Raw genomic sequence first — 22,617 nt, 5'->3', positions numbered from 1 at the left:
GCGCTCCAAAACTTGCAACGATAACTTCGCTCGCCCACGCCTCAATTGCAGCGAATCGAGTTCATTACGGGTGGCGATCGTCTTCTCGGTCATCATTCGGCGCGCATTTTTGGAGTTCGTTTGGTGGGTTTTCGGTTGCGGTTGCTAGTGTCATTTAATTAATTCCGGCGAGTAACCTTCAAGTGGATTTGCGATGCGTGAAAAGTGAGATTGCCGTTAAAGTTGTTGCTGGTTGACGTGATTTACTGCGTTTGCCAGATGCAAGTGGAAGGTTACGAGTAGCAATGAAGGTTGTTGCCGTGTGATGTAGCCATCGGTCATTTTGGATGGCTTCGAATGAGCTGTTCTATGGTTGATGATGTGTTGTGTTACACAGGTTGAACATGGTTGTGAGATAGTGGCCACGGAGATTCCAATTAGTTCGGGGGTTGTTTTAGGACCAGAATATCCGTTAAACTCAACTTTCTCAGTAAGATTATAGGATAATTGTTAGTTAGGTAGTTGTATTCCATTCTTGATCATTTTGGTTTATTTCGTTCATTGGAAGGATGCGTAATACATGTGATCCTCTCGTAGTACATATTGCTCGATGAATGTCGATGATCCCATTAATTGGAGTTTTTACTCCAAAATTAATCGAGTTCACTGACATCGATCCAACATTTGAAAATGCGTATTTTGATAGCTATTGAAACAATTAAAATACCGTAATCTAGTAGGTAAAATCTCTTAAACTCGATGTTCAAGGCACCATCGACTCATAGAATTATCGAGTTACAGAATATACCATGAGTTAATCATGGATTGATATGTTCTAGGGGGTGGTAAGTCATTTGGCATATAGTCGTTTCACTACACTTTTTTATATTAAACTTTGGGAGGGATTATTAGAGTATGTTTAAAACTACAAATGATCTTTAACACTTCACTTTTTGCAAAAAAAAATAAAATACTAAAATCACTAAGGTGAGCAAATACCTTTAAACTCTAATATGTGTTGCTTGTCTTGACAGATAGGCCTATTTCGTCTGCGACTTACAGACTTCTTCAGTGTCGAGTGCTCGACTTAGTCGTTTGGCAAAAAGCCGTTTGGCATAAAGTCATTTGGCATAATGGTCATTTGGCATAAAGTCGCTTGGCATAATGGTCGTTTGGCATAATGAGTCTGAAACCAAGAATTTCTTAAGATGACTTTCGTCCTTACGTTTCTATTGAATCTTTCTGATGACATCAGACTTGTGGAGTCAATTAACACAAAATGTCACTTTATTAAACAATCATTTGCTTTTGAATAAACTTAAGCATATAAGGAATGTTGTTGCCAATATTATTTTATTATTTATCCAGAAATTACCCTCCTTTCAAATATTGATTCATCTATTGAGTTCCGCTATTGGAATAAATTTTTGCGCTGAAGATTTTGGTATATTTAGTACAAATTTAGCCTCCTTTCAAACATTCTTTGTTTTTTTTCTAAATGTATGTAACCATAATTATTGGTATGAAAACTGTACATTTATTAATAAAATAAATTTCACCTTCTTTTATACAAAAGCTATATTTTTTACATTTTTTTTTGTTTTCAACTGACAAAAGGGCGGCAATCGATAACATTTATTTGCTCAAGTTATCAGTCAAAAAAAAAATCGATTATTGCAGAAACTTTGATGGAATGTGCTACTTTTCCCCGAATGTCGTTACTCCGAACGCCGGCTCCCCGAATATCCCGCTTCCCGGAAAAGTTTTTGGCATTCATAATTGTCGTAACTTTATACATTTCAGGGTAATGAACGAACTGGCTATCTGATATGCACCCTTCTTTAGTTGATTGGTGGTTCTTTCGAGTTTTTCCGTCTTCGGCATTTTAGCCAACATGTGTATAGCCGAGAATGACAGAATACCTCCTTCTTTTGAAGACTATTATAGCACCAATTTAAACTGCACCACTTTTTGGGGAAATGGGTCATTCGGGAAAAGGCATTAGGAGAACAGGGTTATTCAGGGAACTGACATTCGGGTAACCGACATTCGGGGAAAAGTAGCACAATCACTTCGATTATTCTGAACACAATTTTTGATGTCTTTTCGTTTTATTGTGCCGCAATAATTTTTGGCGTCCAATCTTGTATTGATCTTATCATAAATTTTGCCTTCTTTTAAAAATAGGCTGTTCTTTATATTTATACTGTTTTTAATTTTATTATTTGGTTAAGCTAAACGTCAGTCATTTTTATATTTTGCTGTTTTATCAATTCTAGCAAAACGTGCTTCAGAATCAGCCAATATTCAACATATTTTTGATTTGCAAACACATATGCAAACGAGATATGCTGGAAAAAATATTATTTTAATCACAATTTTCAGTTTTGGAAGCATTGGGAGAAATCTTCCATTTTTGCAAGTATGAAGAAAAAATATCCAAACTTTTTTGCATTCGACTACAGATGACTGGCAGACTTCGTCCTTTGGCGGAGAGGCCTGTGTCATCCGCAATCAAGGATTTTTGACATCTCTGAGGTAACTCAGGTAAGTCTGATGTGAAAATATTGAATAATATTGCTGCCTTGAGGAACACCAGCTCTTACAGGAAGTCTTTCAGATCTGTAGTTATGATAATTAAACTGAAGTATACTATTTGACAGATAACTTTGAATTATTCTAACAATGTATGTTGAAAAATTGAAGTTTTTTTAATTTTACGATCAAACCTTCATGCCAAACACTGTCAAATGCTTTTTCTATGTCTAGAAGAGCAAGACCAGTAGAATAGCCTTCAGATTTGTTGGAATGTATCAAATTTGTTACACGTAAAAGTTGATGAGTGGTCGAATGTCCATGGCGGAATCCGAACTGTTCATTGGCAAAAATTGAATTTTCGTTGATGTGGACCATCATTCTGTTCAAAATGACCTTTTCAAAAAGTTTACTGATGGAGGAAAGCAAACTGATTGGACGATAGCTAGAAGCTTCTGCAGGATTTTTGTCTGGTTTTAAAATTGGAACAACCTTAGCATTTTTCCATTTGTCAGGAAAATATTCTAATTGAAAACATTTGTTATATATATTTACTAAAAATGGTAAGCTACTTCCAGGAAGTTTCTCGATGAGGATGTAGAAAATTCCATCATCGCCAGGAGCTTTCATATTTTTGAATTTTTTAATAATAGTTCTCTTCTTCTTCTTCTTTATGGCGTTACGTCCCAACTGGGACAAAGCCTGCTTCTCAGATTAGTGTTCTTATGAGCACTTCCACAGTTTTCAACTGAGAGCTTTCTTTGCCGAATGACCATTTTTGCATGTGTATATCGTGTGGCAGGTACGAATATACTCTATGCCCTGGGAATCGATAAAATTTCCTTTACGAAAAGATCCTCGATCAGCGGGATTCGAACCCACGACCCTCAGCTTGGTCATGCTGAATAGCTGCGCGTTTACCGCTACGGCTATTTGGGCCCCAATAATAGTTCTCACACCTTCCAAATCAGTCTCCCAGGAATTTTTGAAAATGTTCTCCTGATTGAGAATATCTTCGAAGTCCTGAATAACTTGATTTTCTTTTGGACTAGTAAGTCCTAAATTAAAATTGTGCGCATTTTCAAACTATATAGCCAATTTTTGAGCTTTTCCGCAATTAGTTAGTAATAATTTGTTTTCCTCTTTCAATGCCGGTATTGGCTTCTGTGGTTTTTTCAAAATTTTAGATAATTTCCAAAAGGGCTTAGAGCCAGGGTGCAATTGAGAAATCTTATAAATAAAATGATGAAAGAAATGTTAACATCAAGATTAGAGTCAATATATGTTTTTTTGTATCCATAATTCGATGTTTCTTTCTACCTTTCAATGCTGAGCTACCTCTTCGAGCATGACTCATATTCCGGACAATGACGATCTTGAAAATTACATAAAACTTATATGTTCAATACTTTTTAATATTGAGGACTTTAACTGTACCGTTGTGTCGCAAATTCCGAACATAACTTATACATTATAGAATATATTTCGAACACTCGACATTTTACAGCGACTTTTCATGAGGAGCTCTCAAATATCTTCACAGGATGATCAATCCTTCTGTAATTCAAATTCTCTACATTTACATTACATTTATAGATTTAAATGTTATGAAATTATCAATTTTAACCTTTGATACCGGCACTCTTTGTAATAAGAGTCATGTTCGGAATTTGAGACAAAACGGTTTTTTTAACAATTAGGATTACGCTCCATGCAAACTTCATAATGTCATGTAAATATAAGTTTGAAATCATGTAGAATGCATTACAGTGTAATTCCGCTTTTGGCAGCAAAGTTGGAAATTTCAGTGGCCAAAAACGGAACCGTGCCAAAATCGCAATCCATTTTTTATATTTCATTTTTCAATCATTAGTATCATTAGGATGTTTTTACATCATATATATGAAACCATATAGCCAGATTTCGAAACAGTCCACTTTGAAGCAAATTTCGGTAAAGCAGCTTTAAATTTTTAGACCCATCATGTTTTAAATGTGACATACGTTATGCATACTTTCAATCGCTTAAATGTCTTCAATGATTTTTATAGGCTTAATATACACAATTTGTATGTATGGAACAATAATCGCTTAAGCGACCCTTATTCAAGAATTGCACATTCTCTCGAAAATGTAAGAATACAGAAATACAATAATTCTGTATTCATACAAAGACGTATATACAACAATCACGTATTTACAACAATCCTTCAAGCCTTAGCGTCAAGTTTGACCAAATTAAGTTGTGAATGGCTCCTAAAAATTATGTGTTGCAATTGCTGTAAGGTACACCGGGGCAATTTGAAACGGCATCATATTGAATTTTTGTAATGTTACGAAATTTTGACAGCAGCAACAAAAAGTTAAAAGATGGAACAAACTTTTGGGGAAGAAAAATCTGATAAAATATATTGGCATCATATTCAAAACTTTGCATTTCATCTTGCCCCACCCGTTTCAACTTGCCCCGGTGTACCTTACACAAAAATTATGAACTATAAATTTTTAATAAAAATTTGGATGTGAAGTTCATAGAGAAATGATTTTAAAATGCGATGGAATAGTGATGCTCAACCAGCGACCTACGATCCGCAGTTTAGGGACGATTCAAATATGACGTCCATCGTTTTTCGGGATTTCTAGACCCCCCTCCCCACTCCGTCACGCATTTTCCTATACCTTTAAACACGTACTGTAACACTTTAGTAGGTCCCCCCTCCCACAAATAATGGACGTCATTTTTGAATGACCCCTTAGTATTCCGATAGGAAATTACATATAGCCAAAAGCCTACTAGGAGTTCTGAGGATATCGATTGGATTCTTAAGATTTTGCTGCGATATTGCTGAAAAATCTCGAGCCTCCAATGAAGTCTATTGCCAAGCTTGCAATCCCCAAATTCTGCTGGATGAATATTCAGAATCTTCAAGATTGTGCTAGAAATACTCTAGATATAACTAGAGATCCCCAGTATCCCGCTAGGGATTCACAGATCAGCCTATAAATCTCAGTAGTTCAGTGGAATCTCTAGGTTTCATCCTAGGATTCAGCATCCCCAGTAAAGCGCTGTCCATTAATCAAAAATCTCATCATAGGGACAGTTTTAGAAAGACCCAGAAGTCCACTTAAAAACCTGGAATACCAAAAGGATTCTCCAGGATGCAGTTAGGAAGCTCCTAGATCTAGCTAAAGATCGCCAGGATCTCGTAAGGAATATTTTTGCAATTTCTCATCGTAATAGGCTGATTTTCATCACGCCAATCTGTCATGAAACAGCCTACTTTCCTGCACTAAAGAATGCAGTGCGGGAATAGTCATTTCGCAACTGAAACCAGTGCTGTAAAGATTCATTACACAACGCTTTCTCATTACGCAACTGTTTTGAGTTAAAATGATGGTGAATGCTTTCCGATATTATTTCTGATACTCTCAAGTGATCTTCTATGAAATTGCAAAAAATGTTGTACGTGATTCGATTTTTACAGCACTCGTCGGAATTATCCTACTCGGCAAGCCTCGTAGGACTGAAATACATCATTCGTGCTGTAAAAATATCATTCTGCAACATTTTCCGCAAACTACTATTTTATTATTTTATGTGGTTCGTATCCTAGATTGAAAATAATCTTGATATGGTACGCAGTATACTACGGCCAGAGAAACACTGGTATAGAATGTTGAATAGTCTCTCAGAAAATCGAACGTCATACAGAATCTTGAACAAAAAGGGAATTGTTTAAAACAACACAAAAAAATACACACTCATAGCACAGACAAGCAGTAAAACGTACTTAATTTACATTCATTGATTAGGCTCATGTTTATGATGAATTTTAAGTGACATAACATATGGGCCAAAAATAAGCCGCTGGAACTTCAATTTGTCTAGCTTCTGGCAAAATTATGGATTTACTTGAATAACGCAATTTATTTCACGAATTTCGATGAAAGTCAATAGAGAAATTAATCGAAAAGCATAATTTGTTTCTACTACTGCGGTATACTTTTACATATGCAGTGCAATGCTAAAAACTGTGAGCTGAAAAACCGAGAAATTGTACTTTGTGGCGAGAAGTTATGCTTATGTTTTGTTCGAACGTGTTGTTTGAAATCTTAAAGAAGTGTTTTTTTTAGGTGTACCTAATGGTAGACTCTAGTGGGCTGGTCACACATTATGGATGCCTGAAAAATGAAGTTGGAACTATATTTACTCTAATAATTGCTGGAATTTCTGGGAAGAATATCGACGGAGATGGTGCTCTGGAATGTGGGCGGTGTGAAACTGACCTGTTTTTAAATGTCTGAAGTAAAAGCATGATGATATTGAGAGAGTAGTTTTTTCTTTTTGAATGGTTTTTAAAAATTTTACCGAAAACGGATCCATTTTGTTGCCAAAATGGGGGGCGCCAAAAATGGAGCATGCCAAAAAAGAAAGCATATGTCATGTAATCTGACGGTATTTCTTTGGATTGCATGACATACTATATAAATATTCATCACACATTATTGGAGTTTAAACATGTATAACTCTCTTGAAAACTCATGAAATTTGATGCATCTCTAAGCATCCGGCAAGATTTATTTTGACTAGTTTCATAAAATTATTGAACAAAATTTTTTGTTTTCTTTTTAAATACGTTAAAATGCATTTATTATTCTTTTTTCAAGGGTGTTATCTAAGCAGTTGTCCTTTATTGGCTATTCTAATCGATTTTCACGTTTTGAACAAAACCACTATACCAAAACTATCTGTCGAAACTTGCCTCTAAATTTAAAACAAAACCACTATATAACTCTAATAAATAGGCTTAGTTTGTGATTGGTTGATAATTTAAAATGTAAATTTTCAGTATTTCTGTTACTAAAATACAAGCCACCTTAGGACCAAGTAGCCCGTCATTCGTTTTGGCAACAATGATGACTTTTCAGCTTGCATTTTAGAGTGATAAAACTCAGTCTTGATAAAATATCACTGTACGCGCTAACATGCATAAAGTATGCTGGTACTTTTTCAGCTGTGTCAGTGCAAAACCAACTGATTTTCTTTGATTCGAAATCGTGAGATGCATTAGCATCAATCATCAACGACGCGTACAAATTTCAATGACGGCCTACTTTGCCTTAGACCGAACCTACGAGCTAGTAATGTCGTATGTACAATGCTGGACAAAATGATGTAGGCATTGGCCTTTTTTCATATCAAGTTTGGATGCTGAGATCTCGGCTTTTAGTGTTTAGATTGATCTGCAATTTTCACCACTGTACAATGAACCCAAAAAACAGATACCGTAATCCAGGGGCAAATTGATCACTGGGGTGAATTTGATCAGGTCGGTACCAAATAGCATTTCCTTTCAAGGGTGCTTAATACTTCGTTGCCATCATAGACATTCCATGATTTCTGGTTTATATATGTCTAATGATGGTTATAAACTATTTCATTTTTATTAAGGTCAGTTTGCATAGAAATATTCACAGTTTTTGAAAGTGTCAGCAATACTGTTGGAAATGTCGGTGCTAAACAATCCGCTGGTACTAACCATGCATGTAAACTTTGAGTGGTAAAAATTTTGTATTAGCTTCAGTGTGAACTGCTGTACTCATTTTGAAAATCGTACAGCATTACAAGAATAGTTTTCTGCTCGTAAAACCGTTTATTGTTGAATAACGTGCTTATTTCAAGGAAAATTGTATACATTTAGGCGTATTATGCAGATTTACAAAGTTTAATTTTGCTATAATATGATGATATATACGACTTGTAAGAATTTTGACATCATTTTCAAATTCAGGAGACCCAACTTTAGTAGATAGGGAAATTTTACAGTCCAAAATATGCTCTATTATAAAGTGATCAATTTCGCCCCAACGTGTCATTTTAAATTTTTGGTATTAAAACTAATTTTATGAAATGTGAAATTTTATTTAATAAAAAAAACGATTACATAAACTGATAGAGATCAATGTGGTACTGATTTTACCGAAATAAGTTTGATAATTTTTTAATTCCAATAGAAAACATGACAAAAAGTTGTGAAAAAGTGATCAATTTGCCCCCGGATTACGGTAATTTGTTTTCAATTTTAAGTGAATATGGTCTTAAGAAGAGTGGTAGAGTATTACATCCATTTTTGCTGAATATCGCAAGTTTGTATATCTTGTGATTTTGAACTTATAAGCAAATTTAAGTGAAAAACTATGAAACATTTAGATGCCCATAAGCCATGGAGTTGGTTCGATCATTTTTTTCTGCCGTCAGCAAAGTTGTAGGTTTTACCCAGATCAATTTTTCAATACACCACTATTTGGATAAATGTGAAACAAAATATGTAGAATGATGATACGATTCAGATGCAGGCCACTTTATATTTATTACTTTGAAAAATTATTTTTTGTAGTGAATCACTAGCCGCCTCCTCATACTTATTGACAAATTACTGACCATTTTTTTAAAAAAATATTGGCAGAATAAAAGCAAAATTATATTGCCACTACTTGAAGGAATTTTTATTATCTAATGTGAAATGTATTATAGGTTCTACATTTTTTTTGTTTCACATACCTCCATAATGTTGCATAAGGGAAAGTTGTAGATCTAGCTAAAACCCACAGCTTTCCTGAAGACAGCATGCCGTTAACTTTAAAATCTTGTGGATTACAAGCGAACTTCGAGTTTCCAAGTGTATTTTTGAAGTGAATTTTCTCAATTTACAAAAATTACTTACTCACAGTTTTAGCAGCAAAAGTTGCCTAATGTATTGTCTTTCAAATATCGCTAAAAGAATAATTTTATCGAACCAACTCCACAAGTTATGGATATCTAAAGAATTCAGAGTTTTTCATTTAAATTAGCTCATAAGTTCAAAATCACAAAACTTAGCAACTGGCAATGTTCAGCGAAAATGTGTATTATTTCTTCCTCTACAACTCTTCTGAAAACTACATTCACGTAAACTTTTTACGCTCTAATTCTTTTTACGCTCCAATTCTTTTGACGTTAACTACGTCTTACGGCAATATACTGGGTGTCAATTGAAAATCTAAAATGTTGCGACCGTCACGAAATTATGTTAGAGTTTGAACTAAAGGAAGGCTAAATCGACTAAAATTCAAATGCAAAAAATCACTTGGCGTAGTTAACGTCATGCGGTTGTGTCTTGTACACAACCCCCTCTGATTTTTACGCTCCCCCAGTTAGGGGCGTAAAAAGAAGATTAGCTGTATTTCCAAGATGCGTTAAAATTTTAGGTCAATCGTAGCGCAAGATACATAGATCCAAGCCTACAAACATGATCATTTTGTATAGAATACAGGAAATGAACAATCATAAACATGTGCAACTCTCATTGCGACAGTAACACATTTCCTCCGGCAACGCGTGTTCCAATAACCGTCAACCATGGTCAAGAAATCCACTGAACCGAAAAATTAATAAAAGTGAAATTCCCACGCACAAACACAAAGGAAGCGCCAGGACCCAGAAACAATTGTTCGAACAAGTGGCTCATGCCGTCCATCAACAGTGCAATAGATTGTAATACCTAACCTTATATCCTACAAACGGCCGGAGAATAACGACAAACGAGGATGTTGCTCACATTATACCGCCAGCTATAAAATCCATCATCCACCGATACCGAATACGACGCCCTCGACGCCACCCCTTCCGACCCTCGACAAGGACGTCTCCAACAAGTGCACTTTATCGGTGTACACAATCCACCAGTGACACCGGTAGTTATCATTGCCATCAAATATTGTGTAGGTACCTCGACAATAACGGCACCGAGGACGCAGCAAAAGACGACGAATACTTCGAGCGATGAATGCCGGCAGCTTCTGGGGAACGTTCGATTTATTGCTGGGTCGGGAGGCGCAGAAATATGGCGGCCAGGATGCGCTCAAGGTCGGCACTTGGATGTCGGCGTATGCCGGGGTGCGAAAGATTGGCCACGGGTAAGGACGAACCGATTTTAATCGCTTCACCATTTTTATGAGGAGTTTTGTTGAGTGATTAATAGTTTCACCCAGTTGTCACGAGTTAGTTTGCCTAATTAATTATTTTGTCTAATGACGGTGAGTCACGACGGTGATGGGTGAGCATATTTGTTTAGCATGTTGTTTGGAGGTGGTGACAGTTTGATGACAAGATTGGATATAATTTATTCATCGTACCTAACCCATTTCTCGCGGTAACTTTCGTGTTTATTTGACCATTAAGCAAACACGACACCCCGAGCAATGACCGCTGTGATGGAGGCTAGAGGAGGAGCTTTGTCAGTGAAAGGAAATGGTAATGTTAAAGTTTTTTTTTAATTTAAATTAACAATATGTATACTAAATTTTACCTGCTCAATTTATTGGAACCCCTCGATTCGCGACAACAGTTCTACTTGAAGGTTTGAAATAAAGAGCTTTTAGTTTATGTGGTAATATAAGTAGAGTTTTGTAAGCATTAGGGGAAATATTCCATTTTTGCAAGTATTAAGAAAGAATATCAAAACGTTTTTGCAATCTACTAGTGATGACACTCAGGCTTCGTCTTTAATGGAGAGGCCTGTATCATCCGCAAACAAAGATTTTTATACATCTTAGGTTACTAAGGTTAGTCATATATGTTGTACAATATAGGTCCTGTGAGGTACAGATGCGCTAGGTTCCTTCTTCGCGAATCCGCGAATACCTGTCTGGATCGCCAATGTGAAAATCAGATTTCTCTCCGAAAGGAATCAGCCTTCGCGTGCTGCATACAACTTACTCAGTCCATCGCTTGTTCACAAATGAGGAAGTATCAACACGCTTCGGGCTCGTGTGCGATCGCTCTCAACATCGAACAGGGATGCCAATATTGACAACTTGATAGTTAACATCATAGATGTACGTATCAGACTACTCTCACTTATTACAATACAATCTGTACCTCACAGGTCCTAGAATGTTGCTTTAGAACATCCGAAGTCTGGCTTACTTGGAATTGTGATACTTTACCTTAAATTACTAGTGAACTGTCTGCAGTAATCTGCGGCTATAGAACATATTGTGTGACAGGTACGAAGATTCTCTAAGCCCTGGGAAGTCGAAAAAAAATTCCATGACGAAAAGATCCTCGTCCGGTGGGATTCGAACTCAGGACCCTCTGCGAAGACTTGCTGCATGTTTATCCTTTCAGTTAGCTGGAGCCCGTCAATGAATATAACACTACCATGAAATCTACCTTGGATTTGTTTAAATCGAATGACAACCGATACAGAAAACCTATCATACGTTCAAGTGTATGAAAATGATAATGGTGCATTCATTGCTTCGTTTCTTCCTAGCATAAACTTTCACCTGGGTGTAGGTCGTCGTCGCAAATGCTGGCCTTAGCACCCGACAACATGCATGTTTTAATTTCACGAACAGCTCCCAATTGATACGGACTCGCGTATCATTGAAATAAATAAATAGCTATACTATTGCGCGAGCAGTTTCCCCTAATGAGTGACACATCTGTGTCATTGTTCAAAGTTGCGAACGTTCGGAACGGCAATAGCGTGCTTCTGCAAGGTGCTGTGGTTGGTTATTACCTTCGGTTTCTCTGGTTGCGATTGCCAACCTAGATTCTTTTGAGTGAAGTAACTGAAACTTCCAGCAAGAATAGAAAATTACACGCCACTTGCTATCAGTTAAAACAATGAGAATTCCATTCATTCCACAGGATTGCTATTTCCATACCGGCCATCTTACTTGTCACAAGCTGTCGTGGATCGCTGTTGCACAGTGTTCTGATTTGTCGATTTCGCGCGCTTTTTTGAAAAGTGACTAAATTATGTACAACTACAACTTTGTAGAAGACACCATATATATATATATATATATATATATATATATATATATATATATATATATATATATATATATATATATATATATATATATATATATATATATATATATATATATATATATATATATATATATATATATATATATATATATATATATATATCTGAAGTTCCTAGACATAACAGCCAATTTTAACAAATTGAGATGTAAAATTGTGAAAAACAATGGAATCGTTCTGTCGGGTTTCGATCTCACGACTCCCAATACGCTAGACTGGGTGCGTTAACTAACTACGCCACAGAACGGGTAACGTTCTGTGGCGTAGTTGGCTAACGTGTCTAGTCTTGCGTATTGGGAGTCGTGGGATCGAAGCCCACCAGAACGGTGCCATTATTTTTCATAATTTTACATCTCAATTTGCTCAAATTGATTCTAGTGTCTTCGAAACTCTCTTTCTTTTCTTGACATTACGTCACCACTGGGACAGAGCCTGCTTCTCAGCTTAGTGTTCTTATGGCACTTCAACAGTTATTAACTGAGAGTTTTCTTTGCCAAATTGCCATTTTCGCATTCGTATATCGTGTGGCAGGTACGATTCTACTCTATGCCCAGGGAAGTCAAGGAAATTTCCATTACGAAAAGATCCTGGACCGACCGGGAATCGAACCCAGACATCTTCAGCGAGGCTTTGCTTTGTAGCCGCGGACTCTAACCACTCGGCTAAGGAAGGTCTACGAACATCAATTTTTTTCAAAACACCGTCGGCTGGTTTAAGCCGTAATGTATGACAATTCTAGTTACATATTATATTCTATCTAATTGCTAGGTAGTTTATCCACAAAACTTATTTACATCAAAATATGAGTTTTAATGAACCAAGTGTTTTCCACTATAGTTGATATATATAGTTGATTTCAACGGATTAGATGATATTCAAAGAGCACACGAAATCGACAAATTAAAACACTGTGTGCTGTCGACGTGGCAGAGTGACGGTGCATTGAACCAGGCCCCCCAATGAATCCCCCGAAGGCACCCATATTAGATGGGAACTATTGCCAGGTGCGCGACTATCAGTTCGCAATGTTTGGCGGTGGTGGCCGCGGTTTGCAGACTGTGGTTATGTTATGTGTGATGCATGGTAGCGCTATATGTGCAGTATAGTGATTGTTATCATGTCTTGTCTCGTCGCCAGAACGTCTCAAGCGCACGCGACCGCCATAAATCAGTGGAGCACATGAGCTACCCGCCCCCAAACAATGCGACGCCAATTGGCTGAAGGAAGTGGTTTTATGTCCTGCCACCAGCGTGTAGTTTACATATGTTGCGAAATCGATTTAGACATTTTTTCCTCGTCTGAAACATCGACCTGGGAAGTAACACACAGTGGATGTAGATCACACATGAATAACCTATTTCGAAATTTCCCTCACCTACGTCAACGACATTATCGACTAGCAATAAATGCATGCGTACACCAATGTGAAAATCTATTTCCCCTTAGACAATTGAAAAGTTGTTTATTGCACCATCAACTTTGCACATGTGGCGGAGGACACGAACAAAAAGGGGCCTGTTCTTTGGCCTAGTGGTAACGTCCGCGGCTACAAAGCAAAGCCATGCTGAAGGTGTCTGGGTTCAAGCCCCGGTCGGTCCAAGAATTTTTCGTAATGAAAATTTATTTGATTTCCTTGGGCATAGAGTGTCATCGAACCTGCCAGATATACGAAGGCGAAAATGGCAACTCAGGAAAAGTATGCTCTCAGTTAATATCTATTAAAGTGCTCCTAAGCTAAAAAAAACAGGCTCTGTCTCAGTCGGGACGTGATGTCAAGAGGGAGGCGACGAACGAATGGGTGTCTGTCATAAACAAATGTTCTGAGCCAGCAACTCAAATTACTATCCCACTCTTCAGCCTCGGGATTCGATATTTTATCGATAACCACATTGACATTGAACCACCGTCTGTCATCCGGACTTTAATGTTTTTCTTCACATGGACTTTCCAATAACTGCGTTTTATGATGATATGTCATATGCGAGAAATAGTGAACATATCGATAACGATCGGTGTCTGCAATTGAAGGTTATTATTAACAGTGATAACTTGGCATAAGATTTCAGCGATGCGCCTTGTCACTTCAGTCTTCAGGACCGATTGGTCGAAACTAGTAACGTGCATTGAAGATTCAGCAACTAAACATTAAAATAGTTTGCAAGTTGTTGCTAATTTAGGATTATGACGGATCTAGAGAGGTTAGTGTTGCGTTTAGCTCATGTTATAATTCAGTAAAAACAAGTCAGATGCTTCAATTTGCAAAAAAAACATAGGTATATTCTCTTTGGTGATTTATCTTCTTGCTTGTCTAACTTCCCTACTGGAAGCAATTCCACAGTTATAAACAAAGAGCTTTATTGCCAATTGATTCGTATTTTATATCATGTGACAGGTACGAAGATACTCGTCGTCCTGTAAATCAAGAAAATTTTCAATTCAAAAAGATCCTCAACTGACGGGATGCGAACTCGCGACTCTAAACATAGCAAAAAAGTAATAAAGTAAGTTTGAGTTTGATAAAGAGCTTGTCGAATAAGTATCTAGTGTCATCAGAACCTATCGCGATGCAAACATCGATTCGAACTACTACTTTGTAACAGTTCAATTGTGCCAAAGACTTTCCGTTCTTCTTCTTCTTTTCTGGCGTTACGTCCCCACTGGGACAGAGCCTGCTTCTCAGCTTAGTGTTCTTATGAGCACTTCCACAGTTATTAACTGAGAGCTTACTATGCCGATGACCATTTTTGCATGCGTATATCGTGTGGCAGGTACGAAGATACTCTATGCCCTGGGAAGTCGAGAAAATTTCCAACCCGAAAAGATCCTCGACCGGTGGGATTCGAACCCACGACCCTCAGCTTGGTCTTGCTGAATAGCTGCGCGTTTACCGTTGTGAACAACATTTGGTACTGACGCCCGCCACGTTACAATCTGGAACGACTCAAGCTACCCGAAGACACACAGAAGCGAAGGCTACAAACCTATCTATTCCGAGATAAAAAGCGCAGCCTAGAAGAATTGGAGTGCGGAGAGATGGAGTAGTTGTATCGTTCTCTAGAAACCCGTAATTTCTACAAGGAACTCATTGCATCCCGCAAAGCTTTTGTGCCGCAAGCCGAAATGTGCCGGGATAAGGATAGAGGTATCTTGACGGACGAATGTGAGGTGCTTGAAAGGTGGAAGCAGCACTACGATGAACACCTTAATGGCACAAAGGTGGAAGATCAAGGCAGCAGGAGGAATGGTTTAACTGGTACGGAAAATGAGGGAGATGTACTTGTCTGGCCACTTGTCTGCACCGATTGATAGACAGGATCTGGGATACAGAACAGCTGCCGGAGGAGTGGAAGGAGGAAGTAATATACCCAATTTACAAAAAGGATGACAAGTTAGAATGTGAGAACTATCGAGTAATCAGCATTCTTAACGCAGCCTATAGAGTGCTTTCCCAGATCATATTCCGTCGTCTATCGCCACGGGCAAGCATATTTGTGGGAAGTTATCAAGCCGGTTTTGTGGACGGGCGATCGACGACAGACCAAATCTTTATGTTGCGGCAGAACCTCCAAAAGTGTCGCGAATATCAAGTCCCTACGTACCACCTATTCATCGATTTCAAAGCGGCCTATGATACCATCGACCGCAAAGAGCTATGCACGGATAAAAATCTGATCCGCACACCATGATTTACAAATCATGAAATTCATAAATTGGATAGGTCATAGTATCAGGATCACAAATCATGGTTCCTGGAGTCATAATCATGATTCCTCATAAGCGTAACATCCAGTGTGAAAACACTAAGCGATCACTCTTTATTCAAGATGCCGAAGCGGTTAAGTGGTAGAGAACGTGGCTAACAATCGAAAGGTTCTTGGATCGAATCTCAATGTATGCTTTTTTTTAACTTTTTTTTTTATTTTGTCGATCATAAACGGATGCGTGACTCAGCATTTTTGGAATTTGAATCATGATTCCGAGCAATCAGCTACAAAAACCTAACGCAAGTGTTGCGTTACGGCAATCTGACTCATGATATCATGAGTCCAAATCATGGTGTATTTTCATAAGACGAAAACACGCTGGAATCATGATATCATGAGTCATTATCTTGTTTTTGGATTCTGATTTCTACCCGTGTGGAAGATTATGGACGAGAATGGTTTCCTAGGGAAACTGACTAGACTGATCAAAGCAACGATGGATAGTGTACAGTGCTGTGTGAAGATATCGGATGCATCATCGGACCTGTTTGAAACGCGCAAAGGACTTCGACAAGGCGATGGTCTTTCCTGCCTCCTGTTCAATATTGCGCTAGAAGGTGTTATGAAACGGGCGACTTCAACATGCGGGGCACGATCTTCAATAAATCCACCAAGTTCATCTGCTTTGCTGACGACGTGGATATTGTCGGAAGAACGTTACAGGTGGTTTCTGAACAGTATACCAGGCTGAACCGTGAAGCAGATCGGGTTGGATTGAAGGTAAATACGTCGAAGACGAAATATCTGCTGGCTGGAGGAACCGAGCGCGATAGAGCTCGCATTGGCAGACGCGTGATGATCGACGGGGATGAGTTCGATGTGGTGGATGAGTTTGTCTACCTCGGATCATTGATAACGTCGGATAACAACTGCAGCAGAGAAATTCAAAGACGTATCATTGCCGGAAGTCGTGCTTACTACGCACTCCACAAGACCTTGCGGTCTGGTAAACTTCACTTCCGTACTTTTTTTTTTTTATTAGTATTATTCCAAACATTACATTCATTTTTTATATCTAGGTGTTCTGTGTTATTTGACAACACTATCATCCTAATTTGGTAAAACAAATTTAAGATTTTATTAACATTTTGTTAACAACATATTACATTTCATTTGCCGTAGCAATTCAGTTTTTTTACAGGTGAGTTGATTTCACCTGCTTATAAGAGAAAAAAAACGTTTTTAATATACTTAACCTAACTTAACCTAAACATATAACGCATTAATCGTGGCTATAGAAGATTGTAACGATTTTTGCCTGAAATTATTAATGATTGTATTTGACATTTGTTCCAATGTTTCAACATTGGATATTCTATGTAACTCATTGGTACTATACCAGGGAGGAAGCCTCAGAATCATTTTCAAAATTTTATTTTGAATTCTCTGCAGAGCTTTCTTCCTGGTATTACAACAGCTAGTCCATATTGGTACAGCATACAACATGGCTGGCCTGAAAATTTGTTTGAATATCAACAGCTTGTTCTTAAGACAAAGTTTTGATTTTCTATTAATAAGGGGATAGAGACATTTTACATATTTATGACATTTGGCTTGAATGCCCTCAATGTGATTTTTGAAAGTTAAATTCTTATCAAGCATGAGCCCTAGATACTTAACTTCATCTGACCAATTTATTGGAATCCCTCTCATCGTGACAACATGTCTACTTGAAGGTTTCAAATAAAGAGCTTTTGGTTTATGTGGGAATATTATTAGTTGAGTTTTGGAAGCATTAGGAGAAATCTTCCATTTTTGTAAGTATGAAGAAAAAATATCCAAACTTTTTTGCAATCGACTACAGATGACACGCAGGCTTCGTCCTTTGGCGGAGAGGCCTGTGTCATCCGCAAACAAAGATTTTTGACATCCCTGAGGTAGCTCAGGTAAGTCAGATATGAAAATATTGTATAATATTGGTCCCAAAATGCTGCCTTGAGGAACACCAGCTCTTACAGGAAGTCTTTCAGATCTGGAGTTCTGATAATTTACCTGAAGTGTACGATTTGACAGATAACTTTGAATTATTCTAACAATGTATGTTGGAAAATTAAAGTTTTTTAATTTTACGATCAAACCTTCATGCCAAACACTGTCGAATGCTTTTTCTATGTCTAGAAGAGCAAGACCAGTAGAATAGCCTTCAGATTTGTTGGAACGGATCAAATTTGTTACACGTAAAAGTTGATGAGTGGTCGAATGTCCATGGCGGAATCCGAACTGTTCATTGGCAAAAATTGAATTTTCGTTGATGTGGGCCATCATTCTGTTCAAAATAACCTTTTCAAAAAGTTTACTGATGGAGGAAAGCAAACTGATTGGACGATAGCTAGAAGCTTCTGCAGGATTTTTGTCTGGTTTTAAAATTGGAACAACCTTAGCATTTTTCCATTTGTCAGGAAAATATGCTAATTGAAAACATTTGTTAAATATATCAACTAAAAATGATAAGCTACTTTCTGGAAGTTTCTTGATGAGGATGTAGAAAATTCCATCATCGTCAGGAGCTTTCATGTTTTTGAATTTTTTAATAATAGTTCTCACTTCTTCCAAATCAGTCTCCCAGGCATTTTCGAAAACGTTCTCTTGATTGAGAATATTTTCGAACTCCTGAGTAACTTCATTTTCAATTGGACTAGTAAGTCCTAAATTAAAATTGTGCGCGCTTTCAAACTGCATAGCAAGTTTTTGAGCTTTTTCGCAATTAGTTAGTAATAATTTGTTTTCCTCTTTCAATGCCGGTATTGGCTTCTGAGGTTTTTTCAAGATTTTCGATAATTTCCAAAAGGGATTAGAGCCAGGGTCCAATTGAGAAATTTTATTTTCAAAATTTTTGTTTCTTAATTGAGCAAAACGTTTCTTGATTTCTTTCTGCAAATCCTGCCATATAATTTTCATAGCAGGATCGCGAGTGCGTTGAAATTGCCTTCTCCTCACGTTTTTAAGACGGATCAAGAGTCTATAATCACGGATTCAAATTTAACTTCACATTTTGGAATTGCAATGCTCCGGACTTCAACAATGGAATTTGTTAAAGTTTCAAGAGCATTGTCAATATCAAGTTTAGTTTCTAAAGAAATGTTAACATCAAGATTGGAGTCAACATACGTTTTATATATATTCCAGTCGGCTCGTAAATAATTGAAAGTGGAGCTGATAGGATTGAGAATCGCTTCTTGGGATATTTGAAATGTAACAGGGACATGATCAGAATCAAAATCAGCATGAGTAATCAGTTGGCTACAAAGATGACTAGAGTCGGTTAAGACCAAATCAATCGTAGATGGATTTCTAGAAGAGGAAAAACATGTGGGGCTATCAGGGTATTGAATTGAGAAATATCCTGAAGAGCACTCAAATAAAATTCTGCCGTTGGAATTACTTTGAGAATTATTCCATGACCGATGTTTGGCATTAAAGTCACCAATGACAAAAAATTTTGACTTATTGCGAGTCAATTTACGCAAGTCAGTTTGGAGCAAATTAACTTGCTGCCCAGAGCATTGAAAAGGCAAATAGGCAGCTATGAAAGTATATTTACCAAACTGTGTTTCAACAGAAACACCTAAAGTTTCAAAAAATTTAGTTTCAAATGATGAAAACAGTTGATGTTTTATACGCCTATGAATGATGATTGCAACTCCCCCACAAGCCCCATCAAGTCGATCATTACGATAAACAAAAAAGTTAGGATCTCTTTTGAGTTTAGATCCAGGTTTTAAATACGTTTCGGTAATAACTGCTATATGCACGTTATTAACCGTAAGAAAATTAAACAGCTCGTCCTCTTTACCATTCAGAGAACGAGCATTCCAATTTAAAATATTTAAATTATTATTTGGATCCATTAGAAAAACGTAATCCAATAACAATTTTATTTGTAAATTTTACACCTACTTGGACTGCTTCAGTCATAGTGGTGGCTTTGAACATTGCATCAATCATTAGATTCAATTGTTCAGTTAGAAAATTAAAATCAGAGGCAGACATGTCATGTGATTTCCCATTGGAATTTCCGGTAGACGAAGAAGCGGAGTTACCTGTGGCGGTAGGGTTTTTCTTATTTGATTTGAAACAAGTAGAATGGGTACCCATGGATCGAACAGGGGAGGAGTTCGAATTTCCTGCTACGATATCGGCAAAGGATTTACCGTGGGTAGATACATTCGAAATAGAAAGATTCGAACGGCTACCCGACGGATTAAAATTTGTTTGTGAATGAGCATGATTATGATCTTCCTGATGGGTATGATTCATGATCAAGCGATCGTTAACTGAAAAATGAGCATTGTTCGATACTCTACCAGGCAAATTCCGGAAACGACCGTTATCGTAACGGATATTATCTTTCATCTGCCTGGCACGAGCCTCAATGACCTTTTTGCGTGAAGGACAATTCCAAAAATTGGACTTATGGTTAGTCCCGCAATTACAACATATGAATTTGGTGGTATCTTCCTTCACTGGACAGACGTCTTTGGCGTGAGAAGAACCTCCGCAAATCATGCATTTAGCATCCATGCGACAATTTTTTGTACCATGACCCCACTTTTGGCACCGACGGCACTGAGTGGGGTTCTGGTAATTTCCTCCAGGTTTCTGGAAATGTTCCCATGTCACACGGACATCAAACAAAAGTTTTGCTTTTTCTAAAGCTTTAATATTATTTAGTTCTTTTTTGTTAAAGTGAACTAAATAAAATTCTTGAGAAAGCCCTTTCCGAACAATGCCAGATTGGGTTCTCTTTTTCATAATGATTACTTGGACTGGGGAAAATCCAAGCAAATCATTTATTCCATTTCTGATCTCTTCAGGTGATTTATAGTCACTTGAGAGACCTTTCAAGACAACTTTGAACAAACGTTCAGTTTTGTCGTCATAAGTAAAAAATTTGTGCTTCTTCTCTTCAAGATGTCTGAGAAGAAGTTCACGATCTTTAAGAGTTTCCGGCAAAACGCGACAGTCTCCTTTCTTTGCGATTTGGAAGGAAACCTTGATTCCCCTAATGGAGTTCAAGATCTCCTGCCTAAATTCGGAACAACTGACCACGATAGGCGGCACTCTTTGCTTCCTCACTTGAATCAAAGAGCCTGTGCTAGAGGCTGCTTCGATTTGGTGTTCGGAAAATTTGTCTAGAGCATCGAACTGATTGCTCATTTCGATACAATTATTCATTTCACCCTTGGAAGAAAGTTCGCATTCCGGGGAAGCGTCCTTTTTTCCATTCTTGCCACGTGTAATGACAGTTTTAAAACCCACTTTTTTGGAAGGAAGTAGTGAATTCAGAGATTCACCCTTCCTTTTGTTTGTTGTTGATACCATGTTTAATTAATAAACGAAAGAAGACGTGACCTTCGAAAGGTTTTTTCCCAAGACGGTGTCCAAGAAGGATTACCACCGCTAGCTTTCGCCAACGGGTCCAACGAAAAATCGAAGGCACGGGTCCAAACAAGGATCGTAAAGGGATCAATAGTAGAAAAAATAGTACTGAAAAGTACTGTTTTTGTAGCACTGAAAAGTACTGTTTTATTGCTTTAGGTAGTTTTTAAGAAAACTTCCAAGAGCAGAGAGAATTCGTGTACGCACAGCACGAAGGTACGATGCGCACTGATCACTTCCGTACTAAGTGTACCATGTACAAGACGCTGATAAGACCGGTAGTTCTCTACGAGCATGAGACGTAGACAATGCTCGAAGAGGACCTGCAAGCGCTAGGAGTGTGCTTAGGACGATCTTCGGCGGAGTATGCGAGAACGGCGTATGGAAGAGAAGAATGAACCACGAGCTTGCGCAACTCTACGGTGAACCCATTATCCAGAATGTCGCCAAAGCTGGAAGGATACGATGGGCGGGACACGTTGTGAGAATGCTGGACAACAATCCCGCAAAAATGGTGTTCACCTCAAATCCGGCCGATACAAGTCGGAGGAGAGCGCAACGAGTTAGGTGGTTTGACCAAGTGGAGCAGGATCTTGGAAGTGTGGGGCGATCGAGAAATTGAAGGATAGCAGCCATGGACCGAGTTAGTTGGCGTAACATTGAGGCGCAGGTCAAGTCTTGAAGGACGTAGAGCCAGCAAAAGTAAGTAAGCGTCCAATATGACTTTAACCTTCGACTCATCAGGGCGTATACCATCTGTTGAGATAGTATACCCAAAGTGATTGACCTTTTGTGAAATCGCCGGAGCGGACCATAGGCCAAAAGGCATCCGAGTGTACTGATAAAGTCCTCGTTGAGTATTCACAGTACACAACACTTGCGAAGCTTTCGAGAGCGTGACTTGTAAGTATGCTCTTGAAAGATCAATCTTGCAAAAAACTTTCCAGTTCGCTAATTTAGCTAAAATGTCGTTTATCCGAGGTAACGGATAAGGATACAAAATTTAGTGGAATTAAATGGTATAGTACTAAATTCAGTTTTTTCATCTACTCAATTGAACACGCTTTTTCGAAATTCA

General features: G+C 37.8%; 1 protein-coding gene across 3 annotated transcripts in view; it reads left to right on the top strand.

The window, feature by feature from the left end:
* Window positions 1-22,617, top strand: part of LOC5573900 (intracellular protein transport protein uso1) — a 128,683-nt gene that overhangs the window by 2,017 nt on the left and 104,049 nt on the right. Inside the window, exon 1 of one of the 3 annotated variants that reach the window (XM_021847642.1) lies at window positions 10,232-10,469. The exons of 1 other annotated variant lie outside the window; for it this stretch is intronic. In XM_021847642.1, coding sequence (XP_021703334.1) covers window positions 10,336-10,469 — 134 coding nt within the window. In that variant the 5' untranslated portion in view covers window positions 10,232-10,335. Of the gene's footprint in view, window positions 1-10,231; window positions 10,470-14,562; window positions 14,595-22,617 lie in introns of those variants that run through there. One more of the 3 variants, XM_021847643.1, reaches the window with a different exon arrangement.

The sequence above is a fragment of the Aedes aegypti genome, chromosome 2, assembly GCF_002204515.2.
Source record: "Aedes aegypti strain LVP_AGWG chromosome 2, AaegL5.0 Primary Assembly, whole genome shotgun sequence".
NCBI classification, from domain to species: Eukaryota; Metazoa; Arthropoda; class Insecta; order Diptera; family Culicidae; genus Aedes; species Aedes aegypti.
The sequence above is the reverse complement of the archived record's forward strand: the minus strand, read 5'-3'. Positions and strand labels throughout refer to the sequence as shown.